Source organism: Pleurodeles waltl, chromosome 4_2 (assembly GCF_031143425.1).
Source record: "Pleurodeles waltl isolate 20211129_DDA chromosome 4_2, aPleWal1.hap1.20221129, whole genome shotgun sequence".
NCBI lineage: Eukaryota > Metazoa > Chordata > Amphibia > Caudata > Salamandridae > Pleurodeles > Pleurodeles waltl.
In genome coordinates this window covers 447273093-447291264 of record NC_090443.1, presented here as the reverse complement: position 1 = coordinate 447291264, position 18172 = coordinate 447273093, and the positions used below count along the sequence as shown (strand labels likewise).

The window sequence follows — 18172 nt, the reverse complement described above, 5'->3', positions numbered from 1 at the left end:
ATGGCCAAGACACTTGCTAAGTTAAAGCCTAAAATTAATAAAGCTAATGCATACTTCATAACCCTTAATATGACATATTACTGCATTAATATAATACTCTTTCAACATTTCATATGTATTAATCATTAATTGGTACATTTTGTTAACATTGGTGGCCATTCTTCAAGGTCACATTTTCAAATCTGTGCATTATTTTTCTGCGTTATTTTAATTTTCTACATTATACTCATTATTCAAAATATATAAACACTCATTAATAATCTTTATTAAAACACCTTCGGTAGCAACGTCCAAACAATCATCATCTTCATCCTCACTTTCAATATCATTATCTACTTTCTGGAGTAGTAAAAGACCAGCACCACATCTTTTGACAGACACATTTGTGTCTGTCAGAATTATTAGCTTATACTTACTTAATCTCCCTTGAGTTAAATACAGAGACTTGTTTTGGGGTAACAGTTTCAACACTGAGTGTGGCAGAAATACAATAAATGTATGACCCAAAGTCACTAAATCTGTAAGTGATGGCTACAGCATTAGCTGCATCCAACTGCAAACAGCCAGTAAGAGCAAAAGCAACTGGATTTAGGGTTCCAAAAAAAATGGAACATGTCTTTATCCACTGCCATTCTGCTGAGTGAGAACAGATAGAGAGCACCTCATACCTGACAGTTACTCATTAGATTTGTAGAGTGCTACTTGTCACCCGTGAGAGTATCCAGGGGCTTGCAGGGTCCAGCTGATGAGCTGAACAGTGAAGTAAGCTGTCTCTTTACAAAGTGGACCAAAATGAGGTACACTGTGCAAAGAGTCCAAGCAAACCCCATAGGTATCACAGAGGCATAGATGAGATCCCAAATGCTCTCTTTTGTGGTAATGTGGGTGAGCAGTTAGGAATATCAAAGGCTAGTACTAAGCATGTATGACAAACACTCATACAGTAAGTGAGAGACACACTCAATAAATAAATCTGACACCAATTTATTAAAAATAGCACATACTTTTATGTAAACGTTGATACCAAGATCACTGGAATCAGGTGAGTACTTCTCGAGAGGCCAGTATAGGGCATGTTTCAAGGCTGCACCCACAGGTCACCTCAGGACACTCTAGAGGGTCCAGCTGCAGAGGTGTGTTATGGCGTTGGGTGTCCCATTTACTTCAATGGAAAATGGTCAGGTCGAGAATTTGCTGCCAGCTGGGCCTGGAAGGTCAGTCCAGGGGAACCCATAGGGGGGCTTGACTCTTGAGGTCCTCTGGCATGTGGGGACATAGTTGGTTCACATCTCCTCGGTATGTGGGGCTTGGGTGCAGTAGTGTCTTTTGGTGCTGGAGTTAGATGTGGTTGGGGGGGGCCCACAGAACCAGGCTGTTGGCTGGGACTGGGGTCCAGCAGACCAGGTCAACAAGTGGGCTCAGGTCTCACGAGGCTGGGAGCTGTGGGGACTTCTTTGGTGCTCATCTCCTTGGTCCAGTGTGGACGGGTGCAGGTGTCCTGTGGCATCAGGTCTTTGTCTCCAGGTCACTCACTGTTGTAGGGGACTCTTCAGAAACAGGCTGCAGATGCCGCTGTGAAGTCCTCAGTGGGCGAACTCAAGGTGAGCTTCACCTCTCGAGAGGCTGGGGACCAGGCAGACACCAATGGCCCACTTCAGCTTGTACTAAGCGGCTCGCGTGCAGTGGTGATATCCAGCTTTGGGTTTTGGCAGTCACGGTCCTCACGGTTCTTTCTTGGTTTGCCTGCAAATGCAGGGAAGCAGCTCCAGTGAGTTTTTCTTGCCGATTTGTGGAGCACTGGTAGCTCTCCCGGTTTCTTGGAGGCTGCAGCGGCAGGACAGGTAAGTTGCTCCTCAAGGGTCGGGTGCAGCATGCAGGCTAGCAGGGTCGGCGCCCAGTCAGTCATGCTTTTCGGTTCTCTGGTTCAGCAGACTTTTTGTCCACTTCTTCTTTTGTGTCCAGCGAGATCTGTGGATCTGATATCAGGAGGTCCCCCAAATACTCAATTTAGGCGCATTAAGGGAGTGAAGGGCAGTAGCTAATGGGCTCCCTACCCTTGGAGGGTCACTACACCCCTAGTTGACCACTTCCTTTCGGGAGCATCCATCACCCTGCCCCAGAATTCCTTATTCCACCACACACAAGATGGCGTAATTTCTAAGGCTGTGTACATTTCGGGCTGGTTACCCTATGGGTGTGTCCAGCCTGGAAAAGCAACACGCCTCCTGCATAGCTAATTTACCTGCCTGTCCAGGTGCCAGATGGGCCCGGGGGCAGGGGGATTGGCATCTTCCTCTGAGGAAGACCAGATCTACATACCAAAAGTGGAGGGCTTCTTTGAAGCACCTGCCTTGGAATGCAGGTCACCCCGTGAGAAGAGGAGGGTAAAACCCCTGCCCAGGTAGGCTTTGTTTTTGACTTCCATAGAGCAAAGGCTCTCACTTTTGGGGGTCATATTCTCGTCTGTTGGTGGCAGACTGGCTGGAACTAGCCAGTGAGCTCACCAGCAACAGATATGTATTCAAGGGGCACCTCTAAGGTGCCCTCTGGTTGCATGTATTAATACATCCATCACTGGAATCATTGAGGGTTTATTAATACAAGATGTTTGATACCAAATATCCCTAGTTTTAATGAATCAGTAATGTAGCTGGGGAGCTCAAATTGACCAGTGCCCAGCACATATACTTAAAATGGCTTCCTTGTGCACTTACTATATTTAAGATTCGACAAACACAAAGCATGTCCACTCATGTAATTTAATACATCCTGCCTTAGGGCTGTAAGGCCTGCTGTAGACGTGCCTTACAAATATTACATGTAGTGTTTAGGGGCCATGGCAGACAGGCTGTGTGTCATGTCGTGTTTCACGTTTAGGGAACACTTTATCACGCAGCCTGAAGTGACATTCTGCTTGAGTTTGCTGCTGGCAGTCTACATGAGTTTGGTGCTCGGTCCCTCAGAGTGGCACAAGATGTGCTGCAGCTCTTAGGGACCCACTGCAGTTCCTAGGTTCTAGATTTACCACTTATTAGAGACTTTCAGAATCTGATAACAGGGCCTGGTCACTTGGGGATCAAGTGACTAGGTGTCTTGTTTTGGGGAAGGAACACTGGCACTGGGGACCTGGTTAGACAGAACCCAGTGCCCTTCAATCAAAGTTGCATCAAAAACCAGGCAAAAAGTGTAAGGGGGTACTTCAGACAGAACACAGCTTCCTACAACTAGACGGGTCTCAAGGGACTTTTAGAATGCTAGAAGAGATGGGGAAATACGTAGATGAAAGTGTAACTTGTTCCATGTCTTCGCTACTGGATAGGAGAAGGAGTGACCTCTGCATCTGCTACATCGGATGCTGGGGGTGAGGGTTAGAGAAAGGGACTGTGGGTTTGTCTAGGGAGATCTCATACAAGTCTGGCTACTGCGGTCTGTATGGTATGTAGTTTTTGGAGGAGATGAGATGCCATTCTTGCATAGAGAGCGTTGCCGTAGTCCAGTGGGCTGGAGATGAGGGCGTAGGCGATGATGCATCCAGAGCTTTGGGGGTAGCCATTTGAATATCTTACTAAACATCCGGAAGAGGAAGAAGCAGGAGGAGGATACAGAGTTGTCCCGAGTCGTCATGGTTAGCTTGTCCATAATGATGTCAAGGTTACTAGCGTGGTCAGTGAGGGTAGGAGTAGGTCAGAGTTCGAGGGCCACCAGGATCTATCCCATGGGGAGCTTTTGTTTCTGAAAATGAGTACCTCTGTCTTGTCCGTGTTGAGCGCCAGGAAGTTGTCCTTTGTCCTTAATCCAGCTGGTGATGTCTGTCACTCAGTTGTGGAAGCTGGTCTTGGGATTGGTGGTGTCTTCGGAGAGGGAGAGGGTGAGTTGTGTGTTGTCGGAATAGGATATGATGTTGAGTCCATATTTTTTTTCTAAGCTGGCCATGAGGTGTCATACTTTGGGGTACTTCACAAAAGATTTCTTTGGGTGCGAAGGTGAACGGCGGGAGCAGACTTTTTGCATTCTTCCGATGAAAGTGGTGATCCATCTAAGTGCGGCTCCTTGGATGTCTATGTTGTGCAGAGCTGTAATGAGTGTGTGGTGAGAAACAATATTGATGGCTTCCGGGCGGTCTAGGAGGATCAGAGACTTAGTGTCTCCTTGTTCGAGTAGGGCTCAGATGTCATCTGTAGCTGCGATGAGGGCTGTCTCTGTGCTGTGGTTGCTGCAGAATCTGGATTGGGAGAAGTTGAGTAGGAAGGTCCATTCAAGACTTGAGGAGAGTTGTTGGTGATGGCTTTTTCTCATACTTTGGCCGGGAATGGGAGCAGTACAAGAAGAACTCTTTCTCATTATCCAGCATTCTTGTAGCAGGTGCTGCACACAGTGTGTGTCTCATCTCTAGGAAGGCTTTGATACATTCCCCATCCAAGGATACTGGATCAGTTATTGCACTATGTGTCAATCTCTGCAATGGTTTAGCAGCTGGGAAAAAATTGGAAATCCACTGGTGACAGCAGCCCACCATTCCCAAGAACACTCACATATCTCTGTGTACGGGGTGGACTCATTCTCAGAAGTGCAGAGGGGTGCTCTTTTGACACAATTCTCCTTTCCGAACCTGATGTCCCAAATAGGTAATCTCTGTCTGACAGTATTGTAATTATGTCGATGAGACCTTGTGTCCCTCATCTGCCAAATGATTTAACGATGCAGTGGTCATCGATATATTAGACAAGGATTGACTCGCAGAGTAATCTCATCTGTTCCTGATCTTTCATTAGAGTTTGTGAAAAGATGGAAGGTGACTGTTTACACTTGAGGTATTCTTTGACACATAAGCACTTTATTTCTGAATTGGAAGGCAAAAAGATATTGGCTATCTTTACTATATTGGTAATAGTCTTTAAATCTTGTACCATCCTCCAGTATCTATTGCCACTATTATAGGAGTATTACAAGGACGCCCCAAAATTTCCCTTAGGATATCCTGTTTCCACTATCTGCACAATCACTTTGGTAATCCCTTGTACACCTTTACAAGAGAGCCCGTATTGTGGTATACATGGATAGACTGCTCCTGGTTTTAATGTAATATACACTGGTTTAGCACTTTTAGCAAGATCTATATTTCTACATGTCAAAACCAAAGCCTCCCCTTTCACAGTCTTTGGTAAATCTAGAGGTATTCCTCTGCTGTGAGAACTGGAAAAATCTTGACTTTCGCTGACTCTGCTTTCAGTTTAAACTCAACATCTGTGTTATTTGCCTGAAAGTTGATACCATCCATTGTACAATAAATTACATAGTTCAATTAACAAAGCAAGTTTCGACCCAGAAGGTGCGCTGGACTGGTTTCATTATTCTGTGGAAATTTTGTTGCACCATTCTAACTGTCGTGCTTACGGCCTACTGTATTAGCAACTACAAAATGATGCCTTCTGTAGGTGCCAGACTTGCATTCTAAGCACTTTACATGCAGCTTCAGGTCACAGTGTGGGATTGATCAGTGGTTGATGGAACTTGGTGGTTTTGCTGGACCAGAAAATATATTGTTTGCATGTAGTTTCTTTAAAGTTTAGGAAGTGGCCTGTCTCTAATCAAAACCCATTACCTGTGGTTATGAATTTCCATTATATCTCTCCCTGGGAGACCTCCAGCTTGGATCCTCACTGAGCCATAGCCTCCCTGTGCCCACAACCTGTACTCCCCAGAATACCATAGATAAGATCCTTTTTAGTTTCAGAGACTGTTCCCTGCCCATGCAACTCCCCTGCTCACATGTCATCTTTTTGTTCTCTTAATTGTAGACTACAAAATCTGTGTCTACATCTGGCAAACACATAATTTGCCTAGAACAGCTGTGTTGTGTTGACACCCTACCACTTCTTGCATAAGAAGTGGATTTTTTTTCTCACACTATCATGATATAGAGCATCTCTATGTATTAGAATGTTTTTGAGCTCTTTATACAGTAAACAATTGAGTAAAGCTTGAGCAGTTCACCAAAAGTAGAATTTGATTTCATTTATGTTTTAGTTACCATAATAAATAGTGGTTCTTTTTTTGTGTTTATCCTTCTGTAGAGATGAAGATTCCCAGTCTCAGAACTTAACAAAGGTAAATTTAGTTTTATTGTTGCCTCTTCCTTGCTGCCATTCATCAGATCTGCTTTGAATTCCCTAGGGATTAATAAAATGGTCCGCCTTGAGTTGATAGTTATTAGGGCCTGTTATTTAAATACCAGTACACTATTGCAGCAAGCTACACACATGATGAGTATTATTATAAGCTTGACTTTAATGTGGTAAAAATATAGTGCATCTTTTTGGGGTGGGGGCACCATTCTTGTACATTGTTCTGTAAACATGGAAGAGGCTCCCCCTGAGTATGTCGTACTCTGTTCAAAGGAGCAAAAGGGAAGGCAGGGATTACTGCACCACATTTGTGTGGGTTAGGGTTGTTTGCCTGTGGTGTCCTATGATCTGTCCGAGGGTCTGTCCTACTATGACTCTGCAAACTGACCAAGAACCAATTTTCCATACTTGACTCTCAGGATCTCTTGGGCGAGCAGTTAAAGACATCGCAGTAATGTAGTGTGATGAACAGAGACTCAGAACTCAAACAACCAAATTAGAGACACAATAATTTACTGTCTGCTCTAATGCTTGTCTTTTTAGTTAAAATAAAAAAAGTGTTATCACCGCCACACGGACAACTACAAAATTGGAGGGTACAAAACCAGGGTAACAGTATCTCCCATAGGTTCTAGTCAAGCACTACTCTCCTTATGGGTACCTTTCTCAGAACTCTATAGTAACCCCTATGTCTGTGACCACTCCCCCCCAATTTCGTCTTGGGCAAGACAGGGGCAAGTTTATGAAGTCATCACAGCGTTGGTGTTGGTTTCACAGATTTGTTAAGCCCAACTAATTCAGATGGGCAAACATCTTTCCACAGCACGATTGTCTTTTCGATTTTACAACCCAGCTCCTCAGTCTTAGGAGGTAGGTCTTGCGTTCCCTACTCGGTGTAGTGAGGGGCTTTGGGTGATGCTGAATGGTGTGATCACCTGGCTCGCACACTCAACATCTTCTTGGAGGTGTTCAAATATGGCAGTGGTCTCACTCTGCTCTCAGGCCGCTGAGAAGAGCAGCAGGTTGGATCAATGAATACTTGTCTTTGCCACCTGCAGCTTTAAGGACGGGATTGAGTCTTCTTCGGTGGCAATGACTGCTCCTACAAGGGAATGCAACAGATGTCAGTGACCACACAAGTCCTTCCAGAATACTGCAAGGGTGCTGGACATCATACTGTTGTTTGGCATTAATTTTCTTTATATAGTATACCACATGAACCATGTTCTGGGAGTCTCGACAAGACCCTGCAGTCAGTACCAGCATTGCTTTCCTTGTCAGTCAGCATCTTCTGGATATTCCATATGCTGCCAGTATGACTTGACAACTCTTTATGGCACGTCCCTTCTTTTGAAGGGACGGGCACTCTGATTCCTTCTCTGAGCAAGATGGGTTCTAGGCAGACCCACAAAATCTCCACCAAGTTGTGCACACTTAGATGATGCCTTCTCACCTCTAGGAGACTGGTGGTCATGCAGGTACCAGTCCTGGTCACACAGCAGTCGTCAGAGTACTCTGGGAAGCACACCCATCCTTGTTCATAAAGGACGTAGAAGTGGAACAAACTTGGGTTGTTTGAGCCACACTTTTAAAAGCGTTTTTTCTAGGGGGGAAATGTGAATCCACTGTTTTACTCTTCAGAGCCGGTTTAAGTTGGTTCTTTTTCAAATGTGATTTCCTGGCTGCTCTCTAGTTGCAACCTTTGTTCAAAGTGACTCACTCACAGCAGGTAGCAGCAGGGCCGACTCTAAGCAGGAGTCAGGATTACCCAAAACCTAGGCACAATGAAGTGTGAAGTCTCTTCACCTGGCAGTCCTGAAGGATCAAACGGACAGACAAAAGGGTAGGTGCTGCATAGAAACTTCTTCACCTTTAAAACGGAGTCTGCTGTCTCACTCCTTCTTCCAGTGTGAAAACCATCCATGAAATGGCAGTGCTCTGGAAAATCTAATTAGCAATTCAGCGTTAAAAGTTCCCCACAGAGTTTCTAAGTTTAACCCAGTCTTCTGTATCCCTCTTTTCAATGTCTGTGCTTCACTCTCCAGCCACAGTAATGCAAGTAATGTACTTCCACTGTCTGAGAAAGTGGTATCCATCCCCCTTGCCATCCTTTGTTTCCCATCTTGTCCCAGCAAACATACTCGTACTGCTTAAGTCTCACTTACATATAGGTGCTGCACATCCACTTTGTACATGCGACACACAGAGAGACACTCAAATCAAATGTAATTGCATGGTTCTGGGAGTCACATTGAAGTGGGATCTTTACCCAATGGGGACATTAGGCCGTTTCTTTCTGATGCAGAAAAAGGTCTATTCAAGACTATTAATTTGCAGAAAACCACTGCGTCTAGTTTGCAAAGCAGGACGTGGACAATTGTCATATCAGACCAAAAGAGGGCACTTTGGGTGTGTCTCACCCAGCCTGTGAACCAACCTAACACCTTGGAATTGTCATATACAATGCCTAGGCTGGAGCCTGCATGCTAGATTGGCATTTTAACTGGCCAGTAAAAAGTCAGTATACAAATTTCACATGAAGTAGGTGCAGTCATTGAAGTCATGCAAACCTGTATGCCTTGTAGGTCAAATAAATTCTTGTCCCCACAGTTCAAATGTTTGATATTTAACACAGCCACTTAGTATTTCAGATTATGTTTTAATTTATATAAATTCAATACTGTCTGACACAAAGACAGAGTCTAAAAGGATAAGAAAAACATTCCCCTCCAATAGTAGATGAGAAAGTGCTTTTAATAAGTAAACATGCTTTTCACTAGGCTAAATCACACGAAGTCTAGAAGGGTGTCTTGGGCTGGTGCTGCACATTCTGATGCTTCACAAGCTAAACATTTCCATAGTTCATATGGGGTGAAGTGCAGTGACCAGGATGAAGGGAGGAGATGCCTGGTATTTGACCTAATCTACAATATGCATTTTTGGGAGAGAATGAGGGAAAGGGAGATTAAAACAACACAATTGCTAAATATATAACTAATTTTGAAAAGCCAGTGGTACTGGATGCTGGAGATACATGAAAGAGAACATGAGTAAAACAGCACAACCATTATGCACCTGTAAAGGCATTTTATTTCTCCTACTGTTAACATTGATAGTGTATGTTCTTCAGCTGCCCCCGCACTCTGATGTAACCAGTTTCCTCAAGATTAGATCGAAGCGGTCAATATTCTGCCAAACTGTTCTTAATTTTGCCTCTGTAAAGTAATTTTGTAGTAGCTGTCGTATTTTTTTTAATGAGTTTTGATTTTTGGATTTTTTTCTTCTTATAATCAAATTTCATTCCTTTTGTTTTTTCCTGCTCTTACAGTAAAACTACAGCTGACACACCACAATCAGGGTCAAAACATGACATCTTGACATAGAACATTAGACATTATTTTAAATTAGACCATACTGAGCCATCCATTTCCCCTACACACTTATGTTTTCGAGGGCACAGACTGGGTTTGTAGATCAGCTCCTCAGGTTTAGCACATCAGTCCATCACCTCTCCAACTTGCAGAGGGTAGGGGGTGTTTTGGGGAGCACCAGTGTTTACCAGTGTCTGGGCTGGCGATTATCATCCCGATACTAAGGCGAGTGTGTCTCCCTTCGATCCAACAAAGTCATCCACAATACTGAGCAGGGCCATTGAACAGAGATTTTGTTGACGTTGGTGGACTAGAAGGTGACTATTCATTAAAACCATTCAGAGCAAGATAGTCACTGAATGATAATTTCCTGGTTACTTACCAGTAATCTTCATTATCCTTTGTCATACACATCATTCTCACAGACATTTATTTTAAGGTGATCTGCACCTCAGGACAGAAGAAAAAAAAAGAGGAAGGCTCTAACTCATCCCACCATTTAGGGTGCTATAAGAGTGTATATTCCATCATTCTTCCTGACTTTATCAAGCTCATTGAAAGTCAGCTAAGATTCATAATAACTGTGACAAGGGCAAGGAAGACCGAGGATAACCAGTGTTATCCGTAAGTAACCAGGTGTTATCCCTATGTCTCCTTTTCCTTCGTGCAGGCCATTACTGTTGAGAAATACCAAGGCTATGCTGGCGTTCAAAATGATTGACTGCTAAAATCAATAATGCTTCTCGGTACTTTAATTTATAGATCATACCTAAGAGCAGCACTTTAAGCCAAAATAGAATTCAGAACACTGACCATGAGAACAACCTTGTCATCTCAAAACTTGGATACAGTAGGGTTTTAACAAGGTGTGAGATGAAGCCCAGATGGCAGCTCAACAGATTTCTGACAACGAAACTCCTTGTGCTTCACGCCAAGAATGGATAATCTCTAGAAGACAAGTGTCTTGCATATAAAAGAATATTTCCATCTACTTATTGAAATATTGGAACCTTTGCACCCCTGTCCAGAGCTTCTGCATGTTATAAAGAAATGGTTAGAATTTCTAAAGGATCTAGAACAGTTTAGGTACATTGCCATGCCATCTTTACACCCAGTAAATGAAATTGTAGGAAAGTGCCCCTTTTGGCATATTTTCTCTCATCTCCCTCTCCCTTTCCCCCTAACTTGACTGAGTGTGTGCCGGGGTCCTGCTAACTGGCCCCAGCACCAGTGTTCTTTCCCTAAAATGTACCATTGCTTCCACAATTGCCACACCCCTAAGTCCCTTGTAAAGGGTACCAGTGGTACCAAGGGTTCTGTGGCCAGGGAGGGTCCCTATGGGCTGCAGCATGTATTAATTATGCCACCTTAAAGGACCCCTCACCAAATACTTACACACTGCCATTACAGCTTGTGTGTGCTGTCGGGGGGAAAAAGGTAAAGTCGACTTTTTATCCCTCTCGGAGTGCCATGTCTACCAACCACTTCCTGTGGCAAAGGTAAGTCACCCCGCTAGCAGGCTTTATAGCCCAAAGGCAGCGTGGACTATACCACAGGCGAGGGCATAGCTGTATAAGCAATATGCCCCTACAGTGTCTAAGTCCATTGTTAGACATTGTATTTGCAGTGTGGCCAAGGACATGGGCTGGCAGTTTGTCATTATGAACTCCACAGCTCCATGATGGCTTCTCTGAAGACTAGGAAGTTTGGTATCAAACTTCTCAGCAGAATAAGTTCACACTGGAGCCAGTGTTCAAATTATTGTAAAATGCACACATAGGGCATCTTAAAGGTGCCCCTGTATTTCACCCAACCCTCTAGTGTAGGGCTGACTAGTCTGTGCCAGCCTGCCACTAGCAGAAGAGTTTCTGACCCCATTGGGTGAGAGACTTTGTGCTATCTAGGGTCAGGAACAAAGCCTGCTCTGGGTGGAAGTGCTTCACACCACCTGCCTGTAGGATCTGCAACACTTGGCGTTGAGACTCAGGCCTCCTTTTACAGTACCCCAGGGCACTCCATTTAGTGGAGATGTAACAACACCCCCTGAGCCCCCCCCACCCCTAGAACCAAGCCCAATTTTTGGCGGCAGGTCCGGCAGGAAAATTAGGAAAAACAAGGAGTGACCACTGCAGCTAGGACCACCCCTATGGTGTCCAGTGCTGAAGTGACCCCACCTCCCCCTTGCAGAATCTTCCATCTTGTTTTGGAGGAGAGTGACCAATAGGGATAGGAATGTGCACCCTTCTCCAAAGGGAGTGGGCACAGGAAGGGTGTAGCCACCCTCAGGGACAATTGTCATTGGCTACTGCCCTCTGACCCCTGGAACACCCCTAAATTAGTATTCAGGGGCACCCCTGAACCTTGCTCTTCAGATTTCTGGTGACCTCCAGAAAAAGAAGGACTGAAGAGCCGACCCCAGCAGTGAAGACTCCAGATGACAACTGACCTGGCCCCAGCCCTACCAGCCTGCTTGTCAGCTACAAAAAGGCAGCCATACTGCGGGACAAGTGATCTCTACAAATCCCCAGAGGACTGCCTTGCCAGCAGAGGACCAAGAACTCCCGAGGACAGCGGCTCTGTCCACAACAAACATTCAATTAGCACTCCAGAACCGCCCCGGATGCACGAACCATGCCTACTCTCCACCTGATGCCCATGGCCCGAGCCTAGATGGCCAACAGTCCTGAGAATGTTCCCAGGCGATTCCGACCTCAAGTCCACCCTGGGTTGACCCCCCTCCTCGCCAACACAAAGATGCCTGCAGCCTAAGTCCAGAGGACCCTGCTGACGGCTACTGGATCTGATAAAGATTCTGATGCCCAAAGATACCCATGCACCTGCAGTCCCCTGGCCTTGGGGAATCCGACCGACGGTACAGCAACGTCTAGTGGGCCACTCTCCTCCTTGTCCAGCTCTTGGTTTTTCGCAAGTGACCCCCTTGACCCTACCTGTAGCATCTTTTTGACCCCCAAATTTTCACATATTGAAAAGCATTGAGCGCCTGACACTGTGTTTGCACCCTACACCCGGCCGCCTCATTGCCGCTGAGGGTGTGTTTGGTGCTAACCTAAACTTCCCAGGTCTATGCCCTGAAGTTGCAGGTACTTACCTGCAACCTGTTTTCTTCTGAGTGCCCCCAGTCCTCATAGGATTACATTTAAAACCCAATACCAACTCTGACCTCTGCACCCGGCCGGCCCTGTAATGCCCACTTTTAGGATCAACTAGATGTTTGACCTGTGGACATCCTAACCTCCGAAGACTGGGATCGTAAGTCCAGTACTTACCTGTAAACTGTGCTAACACTTTTCCTCCCCTAGGACTGCATTGGTTCCTATGATAGAATTGCACTGTGTCAACTTTTGAATTTGAAAAGTGTTACTTGTAAACTGTTTTATCTGCAAAACCCAAACAAACTGCATTTGATATAGAAGCTTGAAGCAAACTTACAACTGTCCTTACTGGTAACGAAAATCCTTTTGATTCTAGAAATAAAGTAACAAAGTATATTTTTGCTATATACAACCGTCACCTGGAGTTAGTCATTGAGTGTGTGTCTCATTTTCTTGACTGTGTATGTACACATCAAGGGCCAGATGTAGCAAAGGGTTTTACCCATTCTGTGTCTATGGGAAAATGTGTTTGTGCATATGGCCCTAAATTCTTTGCACTAGCCTCTGGTAGGCCTAACTGCTGTACCACGTTACCACAAAAGAGAGCATTAGTATTATCTAGTTTAGCCTCTGTTAAGCCTCTGGAGAACCCTTGGACTCTGTGCACACTATACCTCATCTTGTATTGTATATACAGAGCTGGCTTCCTACAGTATTACCTTTTCTTTCCTGGAAGCAGTAAAAGTGAAGTGGACAGGGAGTATAATCACCTGAACACTTTGAGCCATATAGGCAAGGGCACTGGAATTATGCAGATTTGTGGATTAAGGAATGATACACTGAAGACAGTTCCCTTTGGGAATCTCTGCTTATCCTTGTAATGCCATTTGACTTGGGGTGGACATGTTCATTGTCGTTGTGCAAATTAGTCTTAAATTCAAACTCATGGGGCCCTTCAACTGCTAGGACTGGGACCAGTGTATTCCTGATACAGATGTTGGTACCCTCTGGACGGGAACCGTCATTCTCATAGTTAAAGGACTAGGTTTAGTCAGGATGAAACATTCTCTCAGGAAGGACAGACCAGGACCTTCATTCAGTGCTTTATATAAAAAATTATTAGGCAGAATACAATAAAGGTGCCATGAGCATGTCTAGAAGTAAAGCATACAAATCATAAGTACAAAGAGCTCAGTACCGTTTGAAATCAAATCTGGCATAGATTCACCTTCTAAGGTTGGGGAAAGGGTGTCTCTAGTTGCAGAAATCCACATACTTTTAAAGGAGTATAATCAAAGACTTTCATACATTCAGAATAGCAATTCATTGAGATTCAGGCATTCTCACAGTCTTAGCTGTACAGTTAACCCAAAACATTGTTTTAGCATGAGCCTGGGACGACGAGAAGTGTCCTTGATTCAATATAATGAGAAATTGTTCCTAAGAACATTTCCTGCTTTCTCAAGGGAATACTAGGCATACTGTAGTTAGAATAAGACTCTGCAATAGTTATCACATGATAGAATATGACATTGAGACAAGTTCGAAGACAGTGTAAACAAAATGTTATGTTAGGATAAGCTTAGTTTGTAGTGCACTTTATTGATGGAAATTCAGCTCTCACACCATCAAGGATGCACCCAGCCCTTTGTACTGCCATTTTTTTGTCTAGTATTTGTTGTTACTGCTGCTCAGGCAGTATCCTCTAAACACTGAGAGTAGTGCTCTGGGTGCCATTCCTGGTCCAACAAGACCACAATCTGTGAGACGAACCTATGTCATGATGCAAACTCATGATCCATGTTTGCTTATGACAACAAAAATCAGATTAGGGATCTAGACATCAGTACAGTTGGGCACTCAGGGCACCGGTGCACATCCATTATTACGTAGAAGTATTTTCCGTCCCAATAAAGGCTATATACTCTTTGCAGAACTACCAATGAGGGTGGGATGGGTTGAGTTAGCACCTTTGATGTCTGGAGTTTCTCCTGCCACAAGGTGGGGGTACACCTCTAAAGTAATGACTGTGACAAAGAGATAGGCATAATGTAGGACAATCATTTCTTTTTGGTGTTTCGAGTATATGAAACAGAATTTGATTTTGGGAAAGACAGCTGGTTGACGCAGGAAGAATTCTGCCTCTCCAGTGTCTACCAGGCCCCATGTTGAGCTTGTGATGCCTATTGAGCCATTCCTGAAATTTTCCAAGATTGATTTTCTGATAATACAATTGCCTTTCAGTTATTACTGAAGGCCATTCATATAAAACATGTAAAACTGGAAACACAGCTGAAAAATGTTGTATAAAAAAAGATTGTAAGCCACTTCAACCTTCTTTGCATGCTGGATGTATAATTGTGTTGTGAAGGAACTTCTGCCGAAAAATCTCATCTAAATCCACGTCCATATGCTGCATCTCTCCATTGAACACTGGAGCCATGCACTTGGGTTAATAGACTTCAGACTAGGTTGGGTACCTTTCCGGTGTCATACCACTGGCTTTTTTGGTTTGTTGACTCACATTTAATTCACTGGCATACACTGAGGCCCTCATTACGGATTCATTGGTCTTTTTTCAAGACTGCCGAAGCTGCAGCAGCCAGCATACCACCAGTGTTGGTGGTATGCTTGCCACCCTGTGAGGAGTTTTCCACTGGGCCAGTGGGCGAAGAGAGCATTTCTGTCCGCTGGCCAAAACGAAAACTCACCACAGCATTGACGTCGGCTTGTAATCGTGTTGTAGTGCGACAGCACTCGACGCACATTGAAATGCTTGAGGGGGCTGACCATGGGGACCCCTGCACTGCCCATGCCAAGTGCATGGGCAGTGCAGGGGCCCCCATGGGGACCCGAACACCCGGTTTCCGCCAGTCTTTGCATGACTGTGAAACTGCCATGGAATGGCCGGCGGAAAGGGGACTTGTAATCCCCAGGGCAGCTCTGCTTGCGGCCGCCGGGAATGCCTGGCGGTCGGATTGTGGCACTTCTGCCACGGTCTCAAGACCGCCATCATGAGTGTGGTGGTCTTGAGACCGCCACACTCTTAATGAGGGCCCCAGTCTTTAGTTTGCCATTGAAATGACTGCGCTGTTTTTATCACTGCATAGTACTGAATTTAACTCTGGTGTTCATTTGAATACTGGACTCAAGGTAAATGTACTGGTGTATGTTGTTTAACTTTGTTTTAGTAAGTTGAATGAAATCCTTTTTGTTGATCTCATACAGTATCACTATTTTCAGCGATACTTTGATTACGCAGTTACATATTTTTCCTTTTTCTTTTCAATATTTGATTGCCAGAAGTTTGGCTCATTGCATGTTTTTTTTCCCTGTATATTTCAGAGCCACCTAGAAGACCAGACTCACTTAGATCAAGGTCCCGGTAAATAATTTTATTTTTTTTTCCTTTAGCAAGCTTTATTATATATTGTCATTTATTTTCATGCTTGCTGGGGGGAGGCAGTGAGTGAATAAGCATTATCAATGAACTAGTACAGTTTACATGGTGGTTATTAAGTTAATTGTTGCTGCTCAGAGGTTAGCTTTTATTTGCTGCCATGTAAACAAATTTTCACGAATATTAATTCTATGTCACAAATGGAGGTGAGAATTATGCTTACTTCCTTCGCTTTAATCAGTGGCAGTCATATTCAAAACTTTACAACGAACTACAAGTCCTAAGAGTCTTTGGGAATGTGACGGACAACATCCAATAAAACATAGGTACTGGTCCAAAACCTGTTAGGCCACAGCAGAGCCCCATATAGTCCATTAAGCATGTTGACACAACCTCTTTCTTCGCTGCTCGAAGCCAAAGCTAAGTAGCATTTCTAGTTCCTCTCCTTTAACAATTGAATATGCGTGTGATATTAATGTATTGCCTGCATATGCTGGACACGTGTAGCTATTACCTTTAGACCGTGAGAACATATTCGCTCCTATCGCAGCAAATCTACTTGGTGCGGCTGTTCACCATGGTGCGGTCTTCAACCTGCTATGTGGCACCTAGATTCGGCGCTGAGTGTGGATGCAACACACAACTTTTTACTTCTCCTGTCTGTGAAGTTGGAGTCAGGTGCCGCTTCGCCTGTAGGCTAAGGCCTGGAGAGAGACATCCGACTATACTGGGGTCTGTATTCCTTGTTGGATGCCCCGTTCATCGGGGTTGGTATTGCATGCTAATACACCTGCAGGGTCTGTATTTTAGCAACAGCATTGCAGTTTAAATATACATGATACCAGGCCTTTCCCTGTGATCTGCCTGCACCTAATGAGTGTCCCGGGGCTCTGCCCCTACTGTGCAGCTTGGTCCACAATCAAAATCTTTGGCTGGAACACGCAGCCCTCATTGCAGCTTGTATGGCCCAAACTCCTCTGGAGCCATATCTCCACAGCACTATTCAGTACACATCAGCAGCTTGTCTGCCTGGCCTTCTAGGCCTTCTGGGGATTCATTTCTGCAGCGCTGCTTGCCTCCTCCTAGTAATACTCTTGGTTCTTGCCTAGTTACTCTAGCCCTCCTGTTACTTTGTGGAGTGCTGCCTCAATTCTTTTGTGGCCTATTTCACACCTTCAATGGGGTTTCTGGGTATCACCTGTCACAAAGGGACCCATTAGATCTCCTACCGTGGGATGCTAATTTTTATAAGACGTTTGACACCTCAGTCTAAAGTTCAGTGGAGGAGGCCACGGGTCCCTTGGCGCACCGCCTTGCGGACCAAATTGCGCTGTCCTGCAGCCATCTTCCAGATCTGAGCAAAAATCTTGCTGCACCCTTAAGATCCTCTAGCAGCCCCCTCTCTGTCCCTGACCCAAACCTGATCCTTTCTAAATGCCCTTACGAGGACGGTATTGATCATGACTCATTTGCTTGCCTTTAACAGTCTCTCTTGGCTAAAAACCTTCCATCTCCTACCCCTCACCCGGATCTTTCTCCAACCTTGGATCCCTAATCCCTTCTTTGACTGGACATCCAAGATGATAAATCCCCCATGAGTTCAGCTGAGGAGGTGGGTCCCTCAAGACCTTGGCGCTCATCTTCCCTTTCTACGGCAGACCCGCTGCCCAGGACCGGGTTCGGACATGCTTGATCTTTATGAAATTCTGCACCTCCGTTCCCCAGAGTGGGTCCATGTGGAAAAGGTGGCCAGCTTTGTTGCAGGCTGCCTCAGGAAGCCCCTGGAGAATCAATCCTGTAGCTAATTCCGGGAGGAATGCCTAAGCCCTACCTTGCAGGTTATTTTGCCCTGACTCCTGAAATTGCACCCAAAATGGCCACTTTATTAGCAAAGTTCATTAAAGATCTGAAGAAGGGCATAGATTGTTCCTGTAGGGCTTGCCAGGACAAGCTTTTAGATACTTTTGAGCCCTTAACAAAATCTTACATATGGCGGAAGATGCAAAGGCCACGGGTGGTTTTATTTCTCCAGAGGCCCTTTCAGGTTCGGCTCCGTGCGCTATTCTTTTTTTAGGCAACTCCAGTTGCGCACTGTCTGCCGAACACCCATGCTCTCTCTTGATTAAAGTGGACCCGAAGCTCGGAGGGCCTCGTGTTCTAGGA

At 44.9% G+C, this 18172-nt stretch overlaps 1 protein-coding gene across 16 annotated transcripts in view; it reads left to right on the top strand.

Moving 5' to 3' along the window:
- DSN1 (DSN1 component of MIS12 kinetochore complex) overlaps positions 1-18172 on the top strand; it is a 304146-nt gene that overhangs the window by 33263 nt on the left and 252711 nt on the right. For 5 of the 16 annotated variants that reach the window (XM_069231756.1, XM_069231762.1, XM_069231758.1 and 2 more), the window contains exons 2-3: positions 6075-6108; positions 15955-15994. The exons of 2 other annotated variants lie outside the window; for them this stretch is intronic. Coding sequence is in view for 3 of the 14 variants with exons in the window: in XM_069231751.1 (XP_069087852.1) it covers positions 15955-15994 (40 nt within the window). In the remaining 11 variants the exon portion in view is untranslated. The remainder of the gene's footprint in view (positions 1-6074; positions 6109-15954; positions 15995-18172) is intronic. 9 more of the 16 variants (XM_069231759.1, XM_069231766.1, XM_069231751.1 and 6 more) reach the window with 4 other exon arrangements.